The following is a 21,982-nucleotide window of genomic DNA, read 5'->3' on the forward strand; positions in this document are numbered from 1 at the left end:
ACTCTGTTTCTTGAGTGCCTAATCAAATTAGATCAATGAAGTGATATTTTTTAATTCTTATGTTTCTACACACAATCTCCTTGATTTTCATTCGCTGAAAGAGGACTGAGCTTTTTTAAATTTTTTAAAAGTTAAGCGCACTGCACGTATCTGTCAAAAGCATTTGCTCTATACAGCCACTTCTCAGTGTGAGTTGCCCCATAATCCTTATTAATATGCGATCGCACTGCTCATACGCGTAGAGAGTTATGAAGAGCAATTAGATTTTGTAAATAATTGCACTAACCTCTAAAGATTTTGATTTTAAACATAACTAATCCTTCGCGCTTTTTATGTATATGTAGGGTTTTTCTTAGTCGAAGAAAAATATCTTTGTAATACGTGGCAAGGAGAGTTTTCCTCGAAGGACACGGTGAAAGACGGATACGCGGGAATAGCACCTATGTGGGAGTTCAAACAAAATGACTATAATCTTCATAAAATGGTGGGCAACGTTCGGGAATGGACTGCCGACTGGTGGGACATACGTCATTCATCAAAAACTAAGGAAAATCCCGTTAGTATTTGTTAATTTGAAATATGAAAATCTTGAAAGATACTTACTGCACTAATAATGAGTCATTGAAAGATCCAGCTAGCTGGTAATTTCCAGTTTTTCATGTAATATAAATCCAATCATCGTTGAAATTTACTTAGTTAACTGCAAAAGCATTTTGCACTTTTCACGGAGAAATAAACGTTTCTTGAGGCAAAAATTAAAATCAGTCATCGTAAACCAATGGCTGAGCCAAATGCATCTATCCAGCGGTCACTTCATGTGTACGTTCCACATCCTCCAAAATGCACTTCCGTCAAGAAAATGAAGTTATTCGGCAGCTGACGATGTCCTTACGAAGGAACACCAGAATTACGCCAGTCCACAGCAACACCTTGTGATTCATAAATCAAATTGTCTCCGTGAGATGAACTGATTTTCATTTCTTTATGATTTGGATAAAATACAAAGTAGGAGTTTGGATTAGAGCCGCAGATGCTATATGAAAGATTTTTTCCATTTGATCTACAAGTAAATAACAAGCAGTCGTGCAATGAAAGTGAATTTTAGCTTTCGCAACAAGATACCTTTGTGTCATTGATACTTAATGCCGATATCCAGTGGATAAATCTGATTAATATCACATGTGTGTAGCACGTATTTGCATTGGATGGTGATCTAATGCAGATATCCAGTGGATAAATTTGATTAATGTCACATGTGTGTATAACGTATTTGCATTCAATGATGATTAAAGAAGTCGTCTCGCGATTAAAGAATGACGGAAAAAATTTGTGCTAATTTTGAAAAACCCTCAATGACTTATCCTCCAATCAAAACCATTGAGGCCATTGCACGGTTGAGACAAAAAGATTAGTAGCAGCTTGTGAAAGCTTTTTAAACGGACTAAGTACAAACTTGTCAAACTTGCTTGAAATCAAGGACGACGACGATGTCGCCTTTGTTGGTTTTGGGCAAAACATTTACAAGTCCCCTTTTAAAGTTACAAGCCAACTTATGCAAGTTACGAAAGAGATTTTGATATTATTCTATGGTTATATTATATAGTCTCATTCATGAATATGAATATTGTATGCAATTTATCTACTCGTGATTGTGGGTTCTAGAAACATAGCCTTTCTTACTTCAGACCTTGAGTACTTTGCGCCCATGCCACATTTTTTGGTAACACACCAAGAAAAAGATAATCGCGCATGTAATAATTTTGAGGCTGTGTATATCCATTATAATTATGCATTAAGACTGCGAGATTATATCGAGTAAATTGTGGAAGTTGTGTGATAAGTGTAAATGGTTGAAGACCATCTTTCTTTTGGATACGAAGCAAGACTTGTGTTTTGTTCTTGAAAACTTGATCGATGAGCTGGGGTAGTTTGCCTTTGATCACAGCCTCGCGTGGGATGAACGTAAATCCACCGCCTTCTTTTACCATTTCACAGTACACCGTAACGACAGTGTCATCTACCACAATGCGGTAAAGACCACTCAACGATTCCGGTGAGCTTTGCTTGATTTGCATACATGATTTTGGGTTGAACGCAGCATATGTATCTGGATATGCAACAATCTGTATAGGCAGAGCAAGAAAAAGGTAAATGGGGGAAACGTTTGATTGCTCACCGAGGGTTGGTGAAGTCATATCTTACGAACAACATGGTTAAAATCACACATTTCTTTCTTTGCAAAACCATTATTTCGTAAACTTAATGAAAATTTTACAAAGTCAACTAAGATCTAAAGATGAAGTAAAATACTCACATTGCTTAAACCAGACATACTGAGAAGGATGTAAGCGATTACAATGAGGTCTTTCATTCTGAAGAAAAAACTGATATATTCCAGCTTTAGTCAAATGCTTTTTAGATCTCTTAAGTACTTCTTCCTCTCTCTTGTTCTTTTTTCAGAGCCTATTGAAATGACCTGCGTTACTGACGCCACAATATACATATATGCAACAAACGATAAGGCCAAATTACAGAAGGGCCAATGAATATGCATGTGTACAGTTACCATGGTCAATGAATTGCCCGGTTTGACCAATAAGAGCTCTGCTAAACTGATCAAGTAGCAATGAAATAAAACAAAAACACAATTCAACCCAAGACATTTTATAAATTCAAAGTGAACGAATCTCATATCATTAAAGACAGTACTAAGAAGACAATATAATTTGCTTACAGCCATAAAAGAATGGGATTCCTCCTGCTTTAAAAAAGGACGTGATGTGTTGTCTCTCGATGGTAAAATTACAAAATTTTAAAGTTAGCTTTTTCAGACTAGCTTGGATTCATTAATGTGGGACTTACAATAATTTATCTACAAGGGAATTTTTTTGTGTTGCGTTTATGCGATACAAGTAACAGCTTGCACAGAAAGACTTAGACTGTTAATTTTGTGGTGGCAACTGACACGACGAGTGGTATTTCATGTGTTTTTAAAAGGATTAATTTGCATTATTGCATATCCAAAGAAGATTGTTGCATTGATCGCTGCATATCACCTAAAAGTATAATAGTTTATGTTATCCGCTTTTTAGCTGATTTGACTCTTATCAAAGCGCAATTTATGGCTCTACAGCAGTTTTCAGACCTAAAAACAACGTGTAAACTTAGACTTACAAAATATAGCCCTTGAAGTGATGTCAGATGTGCCAATTATCACTTGATGTATCACATTAAAGAATCACGAAAACAAAAAACGAGAAGACATGTAACAACAGCATTCAAATAAAAGCAACAATTTTAACGCTACTTATAACATATGAATATCAATAGTAGCACTAGTTGACATTGGGAGAATAAAGCCCACAAACAAGTAGAAAATTAGGACAATATGTTATTTTGTAAATTTCTGCTGCAATATTTTCTCATATTTCGACAGACCTTCTTTCGTCACCCCCAACTTGAACAGTGATCCACGTTTGAACCACTGGTCAGGTCCTATGGCCTGATTACAGTTAAAATGATTTTAGTTATCAACATATAATTGTAATTATAATTATATAATTTTTTTCATTTTTTATTGGACAACTGTTGACACACAACCTAAGCTAAGCGTTCTCTTGTACGTGATGCTGGATCACGATTGACCATTGGCGTTAATCCTGTCTTAATTGGGAGGGCATATTCATATATTATGCTATGCCTGGCTAATTGCTTTTCAAAACAATTTCATTTTCAAAAGAAATCAGCCTGACATAACAGAATATATAAATATGGTCCCCCCAATTATCGCAGGATTCACGCCTATACGATTTACGACAAGATGGGACTGTATTTTACTTTACCGTAACTGCGTAAAAGCAATATTGAAAAAGCGCATTTAAAAATACGACAATTTTTTTTAAAATAATCATGTTTCAACATCTCATGATGCTATCTTCAATATATAAGAAAGAGTATTATTTGTGTGATAAATGTATATATGAGTAATAAGATACAGTGTTACGAGTAGGTTATAAGTATAAATGCTACAATGAAATAGTGGTTAGAATTAATGATGAGTGTATTTACAGGCTGAATATAGTGTTAAAACGAAAAACTTAAACGTTGAGGTTAGGGCTATTTTTGTTAATGTAAAGTGCTTCTTTGATTTTGTGTTCGAATGTAGTGTCTGCAGTGTCGATGGTTTTAAAGTATGAGGGTGAATAGCTATTCTGCATGAAGATGATTTTGAAAGGTGTCGATAGATAAGTGAGTTTTAGTCAGTTGTGATGTGTTCTCTAATTCTTGTGAGCAAGGGATGGGAAGTTTCGCCAATGTATTGGGCATTACATCCCGCACAATCGAATTGATATACCATGCATCATAGACTTAATAGAATCAGGGATAGGATCTTTGAAATTTGAATGAAAGTAGTTTTTGATTTTGAAGGAAGTGAAAATTAGTCGGAATGTTAATGTCAGGCATAAGCGTTTGATGATATTTGTAAGTCTGCGTTGTGTGTGTGTCGTGAATGATGTCCGATGTACGGTAGTAATCGTTGAGATCATTGTATCTCACATATTGGTTGAGACATCATGCAACGCAAATGCTTGGGTTTTCTTTGTATTTATTGAGCACTATATTTCGCGGGGGATGGTATTGTCTTGCATTGTTAACATGTATGAGGATGATGAAGTCACACATCTCCTCCTTAATAAGAGCATAAGTCAAATCTAGCCGTGGAATCTCGTGTGGCCGAGCAGCTGAAGTTAAAGCCAGTAACACTGTAAGCTTTATGGTAAGATCTTTCAACGAAAGGTTGTTTAAAGGCGCTAGGTTTTCAAAATATGACAAAACGTATCATACCGCCCAGACTGAGCACAGCTTTGGCTGCGGAGGTCTCAACTCAAAAAATACCTTTCATGAATCTTGTCATATTGGTAGGTTTCCAAGCTGTTTACCCTCGATTGGATCATGTAATTGAGAAATGTACCAACTTGACTATGGCCACTCGTATCTTTTTTGCGTAGATCCTCGCCATGATGCCCTGAGAAATTTGCACACCTCTCCTGGAATTCCCGCTGTTTCGAGACAATTCCTGAAATCAGCCATACCGTCAACTGGAGACTTTTTGAAAGTGGGTTCAACTGTTCCGGTGCAAATGGAAGTGAAATTGGTAATGGTAACCTTACTGAAAATTTTACTGGCATTTCCAGTATCATTGGAAAACAGGGTTGGCTCTGCCAGTTTGGTCCAATCAGTAGTCCTGTTGCTTTGTCGCGTTTCCTTTTCGGTAAAATCCTTGAGATCAAAACAGTTAGTGAATGAATGAAGACTTTTCACTTTTTCCAAACTACGGAGAAAGCGCCCTTTGCTATTGCACCAGGATTGGGGTAACGTGCTATGTAATTTCGTACTTGATTATTCAGTCGGGAAGCGAATAAATCCACTTGCGGTGTGTAATATCAAAAATCCCAAATTCCTCAACAACGTTAGTACCCAGATGAATATATCGACAATTTTCTGTTGACTCTGGTGCATTATCAGAATGTCTTCCAAGTAAAGTACTATCTTGATTCCTGAGGAGCGCAATACCGCTATCACCGCTATTATCAATCTTGTGAAGGCGCAGGGGGCGGAGGCCAGCCGAAATGGAAGGCACTGAAAGTCGTAAGTCTTGACTTGATACTCCAGTCTTAAGTATTTCTTAATGTGCTACATGTATGGGAATCATGAAGTATGCATCTTGTAAATCCAACATTATCATGTAATCTTTCGATGCAAGAAGACATCGAACCATGTCTAATCCTTCCAGTTTGAATTTCTCCACGAGAGCACAATGATTCTGAGAATTCAAGTTGAACAAAGTCGGTTTTTTATACCTTGTTTCACAATTAAGAGTGTCCACGTGTACTGATCCTTGACTTTGTCGACCTCCTTCAGAGCTTCTTTTTGCTGTAGTTCTTCAATGGCTGTCTCTATTGCCTTTGTTTGTTCTTCTGAACTCCCTTTTGTTACCCTTTGTTCCTACTGACGGTGGTACGCACTGGTTTCTTATAATAAGAAAACAACAAAATTGTCTATATGTGCTTCTTGTAAGGGTAACACTTGAGGCTGCTGGACTAAAGGAAGCGAATGTTTTAATTGTTGAGCAATGAAAGCTTTTGCTTTCTATTTTGAATCAAGTAAAAAACAACTCAACAATGTACACATTCGATTATAAGATCCCAGAAATTTTCACTTTACCTTATTTCTCTAAAATTTACACTCTTTCCTCTCTTGGGTTTTACTCAGCAAGTATAGAAAACAAAGGTAATTGTTCCACTTTTAATATATCCAAAATGGAGAAGGGGAGACAGAACACTCGAACGAAAGTGTACTGACAATGAAAAAATCAATGACAATGAGAAGTGCTGCAACAGAATACAATGGTATGACGCCCCCAGAGTCCATTTCATGAGGAACAACTGAGGAACAACTTGAAAACTTTGAATGCAAGTACTAGCGGATTATTTTCCAGGAGGAAAGAACCTACTAAGTTCACAATCAACGCACCACGAATTCAAGATCTCCAAAAACACATTATAGCTCTACCCCATTTCCTCCGTATTCAGCTCAGCCCGATTGACGTATTTTGTACTCCCGATGACTTTTGAAATAAATCAGTGGGCAGAGTTGAATAAATGAGCATTCATTCCTCCTCCCCAGCAAGCGTTCAAGCTATGCCTCTTCTGCATGGGGATGACTTTGCTGTAATGGGGATGACTCTCTTAGAAAATATTCTGTGGAATGCACTTTAAATCAAGTGAATTTAATAATAATGCAATGAATGGTATTAAAAGTAATTCTAACAGAAAAAAAGCACTCAAAAAGCCATGCGGAAGCACAATATATTTAAGAATTATTGGATGAGGTTGATTATGATCAAAATAGCTTGAAAGCTTCTGCATTTATAACTGTATGAAAAAACAATTAATGAATTCGGCTTTAGCATGTTATCAAGAATTACTTTATGGCAAATATGTCGTATCGATTGACCTTTGGACGTTTGATCAAAAAACCTAGACAGTTCTGTTATAAATCAAACTGCTCCGTTCTTAACTGATCTGAGGATTGGCTTGTGACATTTTTTAGTCAGAGAGTAGAGACGAGAGTTCTGTAAGAGCTGTTTGTTAGTGAGATCGTAGACATAAAACGAAGGAATAAAACATTGGAATAAGAAAATTAACAAATTATTCCTTAAACGTTCATAGCTGATGGCTGATAAAGAGTAAAAAAATTTTCTTAAAAAAGGACAATTTAGTTACAGCATTTTTGCTTGTTGGCTTTATATACATCTCAAGTGATCGACCTTCTGACAGTATTCAAATGCTTCCAAACACGCACGTTGTCATGATTGAGTCTTTACAAAAATATCAGTAAATAAATGCAAAGTATAAACGTTTGAATTTAAATTTTCCGAGTATTTTCGATTAACATATGGATTATGAATGACCAATTCGTGAGAGAAGATGTGAAAAGATTTGCAAGACTGAATTAGCTCCTTTATTGACAAACTAAATTAAGTACAAAAGAAATTTGCTTTTACTTTTGAAAGGAAAATAAATGATTTTAAGGGTAAGTAAAATGTCGGTCAACGTAAACCAATAGCTGAGCCATATGCATCTCTCCAGCGGTCACTTGATGTGTACGTTCCACATCCTCCAAAAAGCAATTCGGTCAAGAAAATGAAGTTATTCGGCAGCTGACGATGTCCATACGAAGGAACACCAGAATTACGCCAGTCTACAGCGACACCTTGTGATTCATAAATCAAATTCTTTCCATGAAAAGAACTGATTTTCATTTCTTTATGATTTGGATAAAAGACGAAATAGGAGTTTGGATTGCCGTCACAGTTGACATAGGTAACCTTTTTCCGTTTGATCTATAAATATATGATTTTCTCTACTTCAAAATATGACATAAATTTATGTTATTACTGGGATCTGTTATATGTTATTGCCTTTATAGTTCTACAAATATTTTGGTAATATATTAAAGGTAACTCTTTTTTCCATTTGATCTGCAATTAAAAAAAAGCAGTGTTATGCAATCTAAAGTGAATGATGCGAATTTGAGCTTTCCCGACAAGTCTGCGATACAACTTTGCGTCATCGATATCCAACGCCTCTTTTCATTGCCTCAAGTGAATAAATCTGATTAATATCATGTAGCATCAATTTGCGTTGAATGGTGATCAAAGAAGTCGTTTCATGATGAAAGACAAACAGAAACAATTTTCGAGCAATTTTCCGTGAGTATTTAGGATGATTGTCTTATAAAGAGTTTTGTATAGACCCACCCTCAAAACGCTAAAGAAACAAAAAGTGCAAAATGAAAGTGACTTTAATATAGTGCGCTTGCAGCATTGAACTAAAATACGTGGAACGCTACCTGTAATACAAAATCCTAATAATTTTTCGAAGCCAAATTTTACATCCAGACACGCAAGATTACACCCAGACACGCGTGTGCAATCAATCAATTTTCACTCCGCCAGAGAATCTAGAAACACTAAGCACGCGTGTCAGTGTGTAAGATTTGGCTACAATTATTTGTTTCGGGTAGCGTTCATTTTAGTTTATTGGTTTACGCATGCTGCTGTGACGTCCCCTAAATTTATCCGGCGCCATCTTGGAGGACTGAATGAGTGCTTAATTGTAATAGTAGATACTAGATAGTATTTGTAATTGAATATCTTTGCCGATTAGCACAAAATGCCGACTTTTTTGCCTAGTTTTGAACTGCAGTAATAAAAATTTAAAACGTAAGGATATTTCTTTTTTCGAGTGCTTAAAATCATCACAAATCAAGGGGAAGAAATGGAAATATTAACATCGGAACGTGGACGAAAATGGTTGTAGGCGATAAGTAGAGAAGACTTAACCCATAAGACTTAGAATATTCAAATAAATATTCTGTGCGCGTTCGAGTACATAAGTTTCTGTCCAGTCGAATGTGTTGTTGTTTCAGTGGGTATGTTCTGCCGGTAGTGAGTTCGGATCTCGTCGTTTTATGGCGTTTTTGTGTTCTGTGAGTCTTGTTTCGATTTTCTTGGATGTTTGTCCTATGTATTGTTTTGAGCAGTCTTTACATGGTATCATGTAGATCGCGTCAGTTGTATCATGAATTGTTGTTTTGTCTTTATGTTTGGTGAAACATGATTTGAGTTTTTGTGTAGGTTTGTGGGCGACGTAAATATTAAATGGCAGTCATATCTGATGTTCCGTTTATGTATGGTAATGTGACGATTTTTACTGTTTTGTCCGGTTTCTTGTTGCTTTTGTCGGTTTGTGTTTTGTTTTGTTTTTGTTTATAGTTTTGTTTATGAAGTTTCTAGGGTAATTGTTTTTAATAAATGTGGAGTATAAGTAGTTGCGTTCTGTTTTCTTGGCTTCTTCGGTGTTACAATGAGTGTTTATCCTGTTAAAAAGTGTTCGAATGCAGCTTATTTTGTGTTGTGTTGGGTGATTGCTGTTAAAATCAAGTATTTGGTCTGTGTGGGTGGTTTTGCAGTATACTTGTGTGTTTAGTGTACCGTCATCTTTTCTGGTTAGTAGGATGTCAAGGAAAGTAAGTTGTTTTTCGTGCTCTTCGTCTTTAGTGAAGGTTATGCTCTTTGTGGTATTGTTTGTGGTGTGTAGGATTTGTTCAGTTGTCTTTCTTGACTATGGCAAAGATGTCGTCGACATATCTTTTCTATTGTCTGATGTTTGTATTGTTTGTGACTGATTGTGTTTCGAGGTGTTGCATGACGGCTTCTGCGAGGAAGGTGGATAGTGGTGACCCCATTGGTGTGCCTGAAATTTGTCTGTAGTATGTGTTTTGGAAGGAGAATTCAGTGGAGAGGCAAAGGTTGAGTAAGTCTAGGATGTCATTTTTGTCTAGTTGTATTGTAGCTTGCCAAGTTTTGTCGTTTGCTCGTAGTTCGTTTGTAATTTGTTTGGCTATGTCTAGTGGTATGGATGTGAAGAGTGATGTCACATCGTAGGATATCATGATTTCGTCCGGTCGTAGTTTAATGTTTTCAATATTGGCGAGGAAAGTGGTGGCATTTCTGATGGTGTGAGGTGAATTTTTGACTAATGGATAGACAATGTTACAAAGATATTTTGAAAGTTCATACGTAGGTGATCCTGGAAGCGATACGATAAGTCGAAGTGGGTTGTTTTCTTTGTAAATTTTTGGTAGTCCATAGAATTTGGCGGTGGATGCGTCATTGGGTCGGATTCTTCTGTAATCGTTTTCGGTCAGTTTCTTTTTGTCTTTTAGTTGTTTCAGTTTCTGGTTTATACGGTTGGTGGTCGTTTTGCTGGGGTCTGCGGATAGAGGTTCGTAGGTGGTGGTGTCTTGTATGAGGGTTTTGGCTTTGTGGATGTATTCTGATCTGTCCATGATAACTGTTTTGCGTCCTTTGTCAGCTCGTAATATGATTATTTGGTCGTCGTTTTGTAGGTTTTTAATTGCTCGTAGTTCTTCGTTGTTTAGATGAAGTTTCGTGGTGTCGTTTTGTTCTATAAATGGATGTTGCTTTTTTGATGGCTTCATTAATGGATTTGGCGTCTGATTGTGTAGTGTATCTTGTTACGATTTTTCGATGTTCTTGTAGTTTATGTCGGTAGATTCGTAAGCGGTTGTGGGCATCTCATATGAGTACGTTTAACACACGCCGGCCGTTTCATAAACAAAACTATAAACAAAATACAAAACAAAACACTAACCGACAAAAGCAACAAGAAATCGGACGAAACGGTAAAAATCGTCACATTACCATACATAAACGGAACAACAGAAATGACTGCCATTTAATATTAACGTCGCCCACAAACCTACACAAAAACTCAAATCATGTTTTACCAAACATAAAGACAGAACAAACAATTCATGATACAACTGACGCGATCTACATGATACCATGTAAAGACTGCTCAAAACATTACATAGGACAAACATCAAAGAAAATCGAAACAAGACGCTCTAAACGTCTAAAAATTAAAAACAGTTGTAAATAACTTCCTGTATAATTCTGATCAAGACTCGAAGCACCGAGTCGAAAGCTCAATAAAATCATTTTATACAATCCGGAGAAACTTTTATTTTGTATACATAATATAGTCGATATTTATGAATATGTATATTACAAAACGGAACATACACTACCTGAAACCTTGAGTAACTCGCGCCCATGCCACATTTTTTGGTAACACACCAAGAAAAGATAATCGCGCATGTAATAATTTTGAGGCTGTGTATATCCATTATAATTATGCATCAAGACGGCGAGATTATGTTGAGTAAACCGTGGAAGTTGTGTGATAAGTGTAAATGGTTGAAGACCATCTTTCTTTTGGATACGAAGCAAGACTTGTGTTTTGTTCTTGAAAACTTGATTGATGAGCTGGGGTAGTTTGCCTTTGATCACAGCCTCGCGTGGGATGAACGTAAATCCACCGCCTTCCTTTGCCATTTCACAGTATACCGTAACGACAGTGTCATCAACCACAATGCGGTAAAGACCACTCAACGATTCCGGTGAGCTTTGCTTGATTTCCATACATGACTTTGGGTAAGATGCAACGTACGTGTCTGGATAAACAGCAATCTGAATAGGCAAAGCATGAAAAGGGTAAATGGGGAAAATTTTCGCGTGTCCACCAACGGTTCAAGGAATCAAATCTTTCCAACCGCAGGGTTAAAATCGCATATCTATTAATTTTGCCAAATTTATAAACATTTGCTGTACAAATCAGTAAACGACATGTAAGTTTACAAAGTCAACTTAGATCTAAAGATGAAGTAAAATACTCACCGTGTTTAAACCAGAAATACTAAAAAAGATGCAAGCGATTACAATGAAGTTTTTCATTGTGAAGAAAGATGATAAAATATTTCAAATGGTTGTGCGATTACTTTCTCACTTCTCCCTGTCCGTTATTCTTCCTTCAGAGCCTGTTTAAATGACCTGTGTTTCTGACACCACAGTATATGCAACAAACAATAGGGCCAAATTACAGAAGGGCAAATGACGCTGGTGTATAGTTACCACGGTCAGTCAAGTGCCCTGTTTGACCAATAAGAGCACTGGTGAACTGATCAAGTAGCGATGAAATAAAAAAAACGACACAATTCAACCCAAGACATTTTATAAATTCAAAGTGAACGAATCTCATATCAATAAAGATAGTACTAAAAAGACATAATATAATCTGCTTACTGCCATGGAAGAATGGGATTCCTCGTACTTTAAAAAAAGGACGTGATGTGTTGTCTCTCGATGTTAAAATTACAAAATTTCAAAATTTTCTTTTTTCAGACTAGCTGGGTTTCATTTATGTTGGACTTACAATAATTTATCTACAAGGGAATTTTCTTTTTGTGTTGTGTTTGTATGATACAAGTAACAGGTTTCACAGAAAGACTTAGACTGTTAATTTTGTGGTGGCAACTGACACGACGAGTCGTATTTCATGTGTTTTTAAAAGGATTAATTTGCATTATTGCATATCCAACGAAAATTGTTGCATTGATCGCTGGATTTCACCTAAAAGTGTAATAGTTTATGTTATCTGCTTTTTAGCTGATTTGACTCTTATCAAAGCGCAAGTTATGCTTCTACATCAGTTTCCAGACCTAAAAACAACGTATAAACTTAGACTTACAAAATATAGCCCTTGAAGTGATGTCAGATGCGCCAATTATCACTTGATCTATCACATTAAAGAATCACGAAAACAAAAAACAAGAAGACATGTAACAACAGCATTCAAATAAAAGCAACAATTTTAACGCTACTTATAACATATGAATATCAATAGTAGCACTAGTTGACATTGGGAGAATAAAGCCCACAAACAAGTAGAAAATTAGGACAATATGTTATTTTGTAAATTTCTGCTGCAATATTTTCTCATATTTCGACAGACCTTCTTTCGTCACCCCCAACTTGAACAGTGATCCACGTTTGAACCACTGGTCAGGTCCTATGGCCTGATTACAGTTAAAATGATTTTAGTTATCAACATATAATTGTAATTATAATTATATAATTTTTTTCATTTTTTATTGGACAACTGTTGACACACAACCTAAGCTAAGCGTTCTCTTGTACGTGATGCTGGATCACGATTGACCATTGGCGTTAATCCTGTCTTAATTGGGGGGAGGGGGGGGGGCATATTCATATATTATGCTATGCCTGGCTAATTGCTTTTCAAAACAATTTCATTTTCAAAAGAAATCAGCCTGACATAACAGAATATATAAATATGGTCCCCCCAATTATCGCAGGATTCACGCCTATACGATTTACGACAAGATGGGACTGTATTTTACTTTACCGTAACTGCGTAAAAGCAATATTGAAAAAGCGCATTTAAAAATACGACAATTTTTTTTAAAATAATCATGTTTCAACATCTCATGATGCTATCTTCAATATATAAGAAAGAGTATTATTTGTGTGATAAATGTATATATGAGTAATAAGATACAGTGTTACGAGTAGGTTATAAGTATAAATGTTACAATGAAATAGTGGTTAGAATTAATGATGAGTGTATTTACAGGCTGAATATAGTGTTAAAACGAAAAACTTAAACGTTGAGGTTAGGGCTATTTTTGTTAATGTAAAGTGCTTCTTTGATTTTGTGTTCGAATGTAGTGTCTGCAGTGTCGATGGTTTTAAAGTATGAGGGTGAATAGCTATTCTGCATGAAGATGATTTTGAAAGGTGTCGATAGATAAGTGAGTTTTAGTCAGTTGTGATGTGTTCTCTAATTCTTGTGAGCAAGGGACGGGAAGTTTCGCCAATGTATTGGGCATTACATCCCGCACAATCGAATTGATATACCATGCATCATAGACTTAATAGAATCAGGGATAGGATCTTTGAAATTTGAATGAAAAGTAGTTTTTGATTTTGAAGGAAGTGAAAATTAGTCGGAATGTTAATGTCAGGCATAAGCGTTTGATGATATTTGTAAGTCTGCGTTGTGTGTGTGTCGTGAATGATGTCCGATGTACGGTAGTAATCGTTGAGATCATTGTATCTCACATATTGGTTGAGACATCATGCAACGCAAATGCTTGGGTTTTCTTTGTATTTATTGAGCACTATATTTCGCGGGGGATGGTATTGTCTTGCATTGTTAACATGTATGGGGATGATGAAGTCACACATCTCCTCCTTGATAAGAGCATAAGTCAAATCTAGCCGTGGAATCTCGTGTGGCCGAGCAGCTGAAGTTAAAGCCAGTAACACTGTAAGCTTTATGGTAAGATCTTTCAACGAAAGGTTGTTTAAAGGCGCTAGGTTTTCAAAATATGACAAAACGTATCATACCGCCCAGACTGAGCACAGCTTTGGCTGCGGAGGTCTCAACTCAAAAAATACCTTTCATGAATCTTGTCATATTGGTAGGTTTCCAAGCTGTTTACCCTCGATTGGATCATGTAATTGAGAAATGCACCAACTTGACCATGGCCACTCGTATCTTTTTTGCGTAGATCCTCGCCATGATGCCCTGAGAAATTTGCACACCTCTCCTGGAATTCCCGCTGTTTCGAGACAATTCCTGAAATCAGCCATACCGTCAACTGGAGACTTTTTGAAAGTGGGTTCAACTGTTCCGGTGCAAATGGAAGTGAAATTGGTAATGGTAACCTTACTGAAAATTTTACTGGCATTTCCAGTATCATTGGAAAACAGGGTTGGCTCTGCCAGTTTGGTCCAATTAGTAGTCCTGTTGCTTTGTCGCGTTTCCTTTTCGGTAAAATCCTTGAGATCAAAACAGTTAGTGAATGAATGAAGACTTTTCACTTTTTCCAAACTACGGAGAAAGCGCCCTTTGCTATTGCACCAGGATTGGGGTAACGTGCTATGTAATTTCGTACTTGATTATTCAGTCGGGAAGCGAATAAATCCACTTGCGGTGTGTAATATCAAAAATCCCAAATTCCTCAACAACGTTCGTACCCAGATGAATATCTCGACAATTTTCTGTTGACTCTGGTGCATTATCAGAATGTCTTCCAAGTAAAGTACTATCTTGATTCCTGAGGAGCGCAATACCGCTATCACCGCTATTATCAAATCTTGTGAAGGCGCAGGGGGCGGAGGCCAGCCGAAATGGAAGGCACTGAAAGTCGTAAGTCTTGACTTGATACTCCAGTCTTAAGTATTTCTTAATGTGCTACATGTATGGGAATCATGAAGTATGCATCTTGTAAATCCAACATTATCATGTAATCTTTCGATGCAAGAAGACATCGAACCATGTCTAATCCTTCCAGTTTGAATTTCTCCACGAGAGCACAATGATTCTGAGAATTCAAGTTGAACAAAGTCGGTTTTTTATACCTTGTTTCACAATTAAGAGTGTCCACGTGTACTGATCCTTGACTTTGTCGACCTCCTTCAGAGTTCCTTTCAGCTGTAGTTCCTCTATGGCTGTCTCTATCGCCTTTGTTTGTTCTTCTGAACTCCCTTTTGTTACCCTTTGTTGCCACTGACGTGGTACGCACTGGTTTCTTAAAATAAGAGAACAACAAAATTGTCTATATGTGCTTCTTGTAAGGGTAACACTTGAGGCTGCTGGACTAAAGGAAGCGACTGTTTTAATTGTTGAGCAATGAAAGCTTTTGCTTTTTATTTTGAATCAAGTAAAAAACAACTCAACAATGTACACATTCGATTATAAGATCCCAGAAATTTTCACTTTACCTTATTTCTCTAAAATTTAGACTCTTTCCTCTCTTGGGTTTTACTCAGCAAGTATAGAAAACAAAGGCAATTTTTCCACTTTTAATATATCCAAAATGGAGAAGGGGAGACAGAACACTCGAACGAAAGTGTACTGACAATGAAAAAATCAATGACAATGAGAAGTGCTGCAACAGAATACAATGGTATGACGCCCCCAGAGTCCATTTCATGAGGAACAACTGAGAAACAACTTGAAAACTTTGAATGCAAGTACTAGCGGATTATTTTCCAGGAGGAAAGAACCTACTAAGTTCACAATCAACGCACCACGAATTCAAGATCTCCAAAAAAACATTATAGCTCTACCCGATTTCCTCCATATTCAGCTCAGCCCGATTGACGTATTTTGTACTCCCGATGGCTTTTGAAATAAATCAGTGGGCAGAGTTGAATAAATGAGCATTCATTGCTCTTCCCCTAGCAAGCGTTCCAGCTATGCCTCTTCTTCATGGGGATGACTTTGCTGTATTGGGGATGACTCTCTTGGAAAATATTTTGTGGAATGCACTTTAAATCAAATGAATTTGACAATAATGCAATGAATGGTATGAAAATTAATTCTAACAGAAAAAAAGCATAAAAACAGCCATGCGGAAGCACAATATATTTAAGAATTAGTGGATGAGGTTGATTATGATGAAAATTATCACACAGTATAAAAGGGAGCAGTCAAGACTTTGATTGTTCAAGAGCTTAGAAATAATTCTCAATGTTTTGCCACCTCCAAATCATTAAAAATTATTTGTAAGTGTTTAAGATGGCGTAATTTATTATGTGATATTTTTATATACGAAAAGAATTATGGCTGAATCATGCTCGATATTTGTAAGCGTTTTACAAACTGTTTTCGCTCAAATTATTGGGAATAAAGACTTAAAGAAATAAAAATGGATACACTGTCAGTCAGAAAGTCTTCAACGAGTATCTAAAGGAATAGGGCAAAAGCGAACCTAAAAACTTATTTGTGTCAAAGCATGGAAAACTTTGTGGCTTCCGTACAAAATAGCTTGAAAGCTTCTGCACTTATAATTGTATGAAAAAACAATTATTGAATTCGGCTTTCGCATGTTATCAAGAATTACTTTATGGAAAATATGTCGTATCGATTGGCCTTTGGACGTTTGATAAAAAACCTAGACAGTTCTTTTATAAATCAAACTGCTCCGTTCTTAACTGATCTGAGGATTGGCTTGTGGCATTTTTTAGTCAGAGAGTAGAGACGAGAGTTCTGTAAGAGCTGTTTGTTAGTGAGATCGTAGACATAAAACGAAGGAATAAAACATTGGAATAAGAAAATTAACAAATTATTCCTTAAACGTTCATAGCTGATGGCTGATAAAGAGTAAAAAAATTTTCTTAAAAAAGGACAATTTAGTTACAGCATTTTTGCTTGTTGGCTTTATATACATCTCAAGTGATCGACCTTCTGACAGTATTCAAATGCTTCCAAACACGCACGTTGTCATGATTGAGTCTTTACAAAAATATCAGTAAATAAATGCAAAGTATAAACGTTTGAATTTAAATTTTCCGAGTATTTTTCGATTAACATATGGATTATGAATGACCAATTCGTGAGAGAAGATGTGAAAAGATTTGCAAGACTGAATTAGCTCCTTTATTGACAAACTAAATTAAGTACAAAAGAAATTTGCTTTTACTTTTGAAAGGAAAATAAATGATTTTAAGGGTAAGTAAAATGTCGGTCAACGTAAACCAATAGCTGAGCCATATGCATCTCTCCAGCGGTCACTTGATGTGTACGTTCCACATCCTCCAAAAAGCAATTCGGTCAAGAAAATGAAGTTATTCGGCAGCTGACGATGTCCATACGAAGGAACACCAGAATTACGCCAGTCTACAGCGACACCTTGTGATTCATAAATCAAATTCTTTCCATGAAAAGAACTGATTTTCATTTCTTTATGATTTGGATAAAAGACGAAATAGGAGTTTGGATTGCCGTCACAGTTGACATAGGTAACCTTTTTTCCGTTTGATCTATAAATATATGATTTTCTCTACTTCAAAATATGACATAAATTTATGTTATTACTGGGATCTGTTATATGTTATTGCCTTTATAGTTCTACAAATATTTTGGTAATATATTAAAGGTAACTCTTTTTTCCATTTGATCTGCAATTAAAAAAAAGCAGTGTTATGCAATCTAAAGTGAATGATGCGAATTTGAGCTTTCCCGACAAGTCTGCGATACAACTTTGCGTCATCGATATCCAACGCCTCTTTTCATTGCCTCAAGTGAATAAATCTGATTAATATCATGTAGCATCAATTTGCGTTGAATGGTGATCAAAGAAGTCGTTTCATGATGAAAGACAAACAGAAACAATTTTCGAGCAATTTTCCGTGAGTATTTAGGATGATTGTCTTATAAAGAGTTTTGTATAGACCCACCCTCAAAACGCTAAAGAAACAAAAAGTGCAAAATGAAAGTGACTTTAATATAGTGCGCTTGCAGCATTGAACTAAAATACGTGGAACGCTACCTGTAATACAAAATCCTAATAATTTTTCGAAGCCAAATTTTACATCCAGACACGCAAGATTACACCCAGACACGCGTGTGCAATCAATCAATTTTCACTCCGCCAGAGAATCTAGAAACACTAAGCACGCGTGTCAGTGTGTAAGATTTGGCTACAATTATTTGTTTCGGGTAGCGTTCATTTTAGTTTATTGGTTTACGCATGCTGCTGTGACGTCCCCTAAATTTATCCGGCGCCATCTTGGAGGACTGAATGAGTGCTTAATTGTAATAGTAGATACTAGATAGTATTTGTAATTGAATATCTTTGCCGATTAGCACAAAATGCCGACTTTTTGCCTAGTTTTGAACTGCAGTAATAAAAATTTAAAACGTAAGGATATTTCTTTTTTCGAGTGCTTAAAATCATCACAAATCAAGGGGAAGAAATGGAAATATTAACATCGGAACGTGGACGAAAATGGTTGTAGGCGATAAGTAGAGAAGACTTAACCCATAAGACTTAGAATATTCAAATAAATATTCTGTGCGCGTTCGAGTACATAAGTTTCTGTCCAGTCGAATGTGTTGTTGTTTCAGTGGGTATGTTCTGCCGGTAGTGAGTTCGGATCTCGTCGTTTTATGGCGTTTTTGTGTTCTGTGAGTCTTGTTTCGATTTTCTTGGATGTTTGTCCTATGTATTGTTTTGAGCAGTCTTTACATGGTATCATGTAGATCGCGTCAGTTGTATCATGAATTGTTGTTTTGTCTTTATGTTTGGTGAAACATGATTTGAGTTTTTGTGTAGGTTTGTGGGCGACGTAAATATTAAATGGCAGTCATATCTGATGTTCCGTTTATGTATGGTAATGTGACGATTTTTACTGTTTTGTCCGGTTTCTTGTTGCTTTTGTCGGTTTGTGTTTTGTTTTGTTTTTGTTTATAGTTTTGTTTATGAAGTTTCTAGGGTAATTGTTTTTAATAAATGTGGAGTATAAGTAGTTGCGTTCTGTTTTCTTGGCTTCTTCGGTGTTACAATGAGTGTTTATCCTGTTAAAAAGTGTTCGAATGCAGCTTATTTTGTGTTGTGTTGGGTGATTGCTGTTAAAATCAAGTATTTGGTCTGTGTGGGTGGTTTTGCAGTATACTTGTGTGTTTAGTGTACCGTCATCTTTTCTGGTTAGTAGGATGTCAAGGAAAGTAAGTTGTTTTCGTGCTCTTCGTCTTTAGTGAAGGTTATGCTCTTTGTGGTATTGTTTGTGGTGTGTAGGATTTGTTCAGTTGTCTTTCTTGACTATGGCAAAGATGTCGTCGACATATCTTTTCTATTGTCTGATGTTTGTATTGTTTGTGACTGATTGTGTTTCGAGGTGTTGCATGACGGCTTCTGCGAGGAAGGTGGATAGTGGTGACCCCATTGGTGTGCCTGAAATTTGTCTGTAGTATGTGTTTTGGAAGGAGAATTCAGTGGAGAGGCAAAGGTTGAGTAAGTCTAGGATGTCATTTTTGTCTAGTTGTATTGTAGCTTGCCAAGTTTTGTCGTTTGCTCGTAGTTCGTTTGTAATTTGTTTGGCTATGTCTAGTGGTATGGATGTGAAGAGTGATGTCACATCGTAGGATATCATGATTTCGTCCGGTCGTAGTTTAATGTTTTCAATATTGGCGAGGAAAGTGGTGGCATTTCTGATGGTGTGAGGTGAATTTTTGACTAATGGATAGACAATGTTACAAAGATATTTTGAAAGTTCATACGTAGGTGATCCTGGAAGCGATACGATAAGTCGAAGTGGGTTGTTTTCTTTGTAAATTTTTGGTAGTCCATAGAATTTGGCGGTGGATGCGTCATTGGGTCGGATTCTTCTGTAATCGTTTTCGGTCAGTTTCTTTTTGTCTTTTAGTTGTTTCAGTTTCTGGTTTATACGGTTGGTGGTCGTTTTGCTGGGGTCTGCGGATAGAGGTTCGTAGGTGGTGGTGTCTTGTATGAGGGTTTTGGCTTTGTGGATGTATTCTGATCTGTCCATGATAACTGTTTTGCGTCCTTTGTCAGCTCGTAATATGATTATTTGGTCGTCGTTTTGTAGGTTTTTAATTGCTCGTAGTTCTTCGTTGTTTAGATGAAGTTTCGTGGTGTCGTTTTGTTCTATAAATGGATGTTGCTTTTTTTGATGGCTTCATTAATGGATTTGGCGTCTGATTGTGTAGTGTATCTTGTTACGATTTTTCGATGTTCTTGTAGTTTATGTCGGTAGATTCGTAAGCGGTTGTGGGCATCTCATATGAGTACGTTTAACACACGCCGGCCGTTTCATAAACAAAACTATAAACAAAATACAAAACAAAACACTAACCGACAAAAGCAACAAGAAATCGGACGAAACGGTAAAAATCGTCACATTACCATACATAAACGGAACAACAGAAATGACTGCCATTTAATATTAACGTCGCCCACAAACCTACACAAAAAACTCAAATCATGTTTTACCAAACATAAAGACAGAACAAACAATTCATGATACAACTGACGCGATCTACATGATACCATGTAAAGACTGCTCAAAACATTACATAGGACAAACATCAAAGAAAATCGAAACAAGACGCTCTAAACGTCTAAAAATTAAAAACAGTTGTAAATAACTTCCTGTATAATTCTGATCAAGACTCGAAGCACCGAGTCGAAAGCTCAATAAAATCATTTTATACAATCCGGAGAAACTTTTATTTTGTATACATAATATAGTCGATATTTATGAATATGTATATTACAAAACGGAACATACACTACCTGAAACCTTGAGTAACTCGCGCCCATGCCACATTTTTTGGTAACACACCAAGAAAAAGATAATCGCGCATGTAATAATTTTGAGGCTGTGTATATCCATTATAATTATGCATCAAGACGGCGAGATTATGTTGAGTAAACCGTGGAAGTTGTGTGATAAGTGTAAATGGTTGAAGACCATCTTTCTTTTGGATACGAAGCAAGACTTGTGTTTTGTTCTTGAAAACTTGATTGATGAGCTGGGGTAGTTTGCCTTTGATCACAGCCTCGCGTGGGATGAACGTAAATCCACCGCCTTCCTTTGCCATTTCACAGTATACCGTAACGACAGTGTCATCAACCACAATGCGGTAAAGACCACTCAACGATTCCGGTGAGCTTTGCTTGATTTCCATACATGACTTTGGGTAAGATGCAACGTACGTGTCTGGATAAACAGCAATCTGAATAGGCAAAGCATGAAAAGGGTAAATGGGGAAAATTTTCGCGTGTCCACCAACGGTTCAAGGAATCAAATCTTTCCAACCGCAGGGTTAAAATCGCATATCTATTAATTTTGCCAAATTTATAAACATTTGCTGTACAAATCAGTAAACGACATGTAAGTTTACAAAGTCAACTTAGATCTAAAGATGAAGTAAAATACTCACCGTGTTTAAACCAGAAATACTAAAAAAAGATGCAAGCGATTACAATGAAGTTTTTCATTGTGAAGAAAGATGATAAAATATTTCAAATGGTTGTGCGATTACTTTCTCACTTCTCCCTGTCCGTTATTCTTCCTTCAGAGCCTGTTTAAATGACCTGTGTTTCTGACACCACAGTATATGCAACAAACAATAGGGCCAAATTACAGAAGGGCAAATGACGCTGGTGTATAGTTACCACGGTCAGTCAAGTGCCCTGTTTGACCAATAAGAGC

General features: G+C 36.6%; 3 protein-coding genes across 4 annotated transcripts; all 3 read right to left on the bottom strand.

The window, feature by feature from the left end:
- Positions 1–888: 888 nt before the first annotated feature.
- Positions 889–2,392, bottom strand: LOC124447288. Its single transcript, XM_046998193.1, has 3 exons — positions 2,315–2,392; positions 1,681–2,123; positions 889–1,060 (listed from the first exon to the last, which is right to left on the bottom strand). Exons 1-3 carry the CDS (start codon positions 2,369–2,371, stop codon positions 889–891), a joined length of 672 nt encoding a protein of 223 aa, XP_046854149.1. The 5' UTR covers positions 2,372–2,392.
- A 5,109-nt stretch (positions 2,393–7,501) lies between these two features.
- On the bottom strand, positions 7,502–12,013 carry LOC124446559. Of its 2 annotated transcripts, none has more exons than XM_046997400.1 (3): positions 11,831–12,012; positions 11,182–11,623; positions 7,502–7,906 (listed from the first exon to the last, which is right to left on the bottom strand). In XM_046997400.1, the coding sequence occupies exons 1-3, from the start codon at positions 11,885–11,887 to the stop codon at positions 7,872–7,874; spliced, it is 534 nt and encodes a 177-aa protein (XP_046853356.1). In that variant the 5' UTR covers positions 11,888–12,012; the 3' UTR covers positions 7,502–7,871. The 2 variants fall into 2 exon arrangements, with proteins under 2 accessions (XP_046853356.1, XP_046853355.1); XM_046997399.1 differs by lacking the exon at positions 7,502–7,906 and adding an exon at positions 10,203–10,711 and having other exon boundaries at positions 11,831–12,013.
- A 5,366-nt stretch (positions 12,014–17,379) lies between these two features.
- LOC124446529 lies at positions 17,380–21,874 on the bottom strand. The gene is made up of 3 exons (XM_046997372.1): positions 21,711–21,874; positions 21,061–21,503; positions 17,380–17,785 (listed from the first exon to the last, which is right to left on the bottom strand). Exons 2-3 carry the CDS (start codon positions 21,453–21,455, stop codon positions 17,491–17,493), a joined length of 690 nt encoding a protein of 229 aa, XP_046853328.1. The 5' UTR covers positions 21,456–21,503; positions 21,711–21,874; the 3' UTR covers positions 17,380–17,490.
- Positions 21,875–21,982: the final 108 nt, after the last annotated feature.

The sequence above is a fragment of the Xenia sp. Carnegie-2017 genome, unplaced genomic scaffold (genome assembly GCF_021976095.1).
Source record: "Xenia sp. Carnegie-2017 unplaced genomic scaffold, XeniaSp_v1 HiC_scaffold_22, whole genome shotgun sequence".
In the NCBI taxonomy this organism is placed as follows: Eukaryota; Metazoa; Cnidaria; class Anthozoa; order Malacalcyonacea; family Xeniidae; genus Xenia; species Xenia sp. Carnegie-2017.

Excerpts from the sequence above, each read along its gene's own strand:
- LOC124447288 (XM_046998193.1), bottom strand. The coding sequence starts at position 2,371 with ATGAAAGACCTCATTGTAATCGCTTACATCCTTCTCAGTATGTCTGGT. Across the intron at positions 2,124-2,314 it reads GTATGTCTGGTTTAAGCAAT|ATTGTTGCATATCCAGATAC; the intron begins GTGAGTATTTTA and ends CTGCCTATACAG. Across the intron at positions 1,061-1,680 it reads CAAAGTACTCAAGGTCTGAA|ATCAAATGGAAAAAATCTTT; the intron begins GTAAGAAAGGCT and ends ATTTACTTGTAG.
- LOC124446559 (XM_046997399.1), bottom strand. The coding sequence starts at position 11,887 with ATGAAAAACTTCATTGTAATCGCTTGCATCTTTTTTAGTATTTCTGGT. Across the intron at positions 11,624-11,830 it reads GTATTTCTGGTTTAAACACG|ATTGCTGTTTATCCAGACAC; the intron begins GTGAGTATTTTA and ends TTGCCTATTCAG. Across the intron at positions 10,712-11,181 it reads CGAGTTACTCAAGGTTTCAG|TTTTGTTTATGAAACGGCCG; the intron begins GTAGTGTATGTT and ends TTTTGTTTATAG.
- LOC124446529 (XM_046997372.1), bottom strand. The coding sequence starts at position 21,455 with ATGGAAATCAAGCAAAGCTCACCGGAATCGTTGAGTGGTCTTTACCGC. Across the intron at positions 17,786-21,060 it reads CGAGTTACTCAAGGTTTCAG|ATCAAACGGAAAAAAGGTTA; the intron begins GTAGTGTATGTT and ends ATATATTTATAG.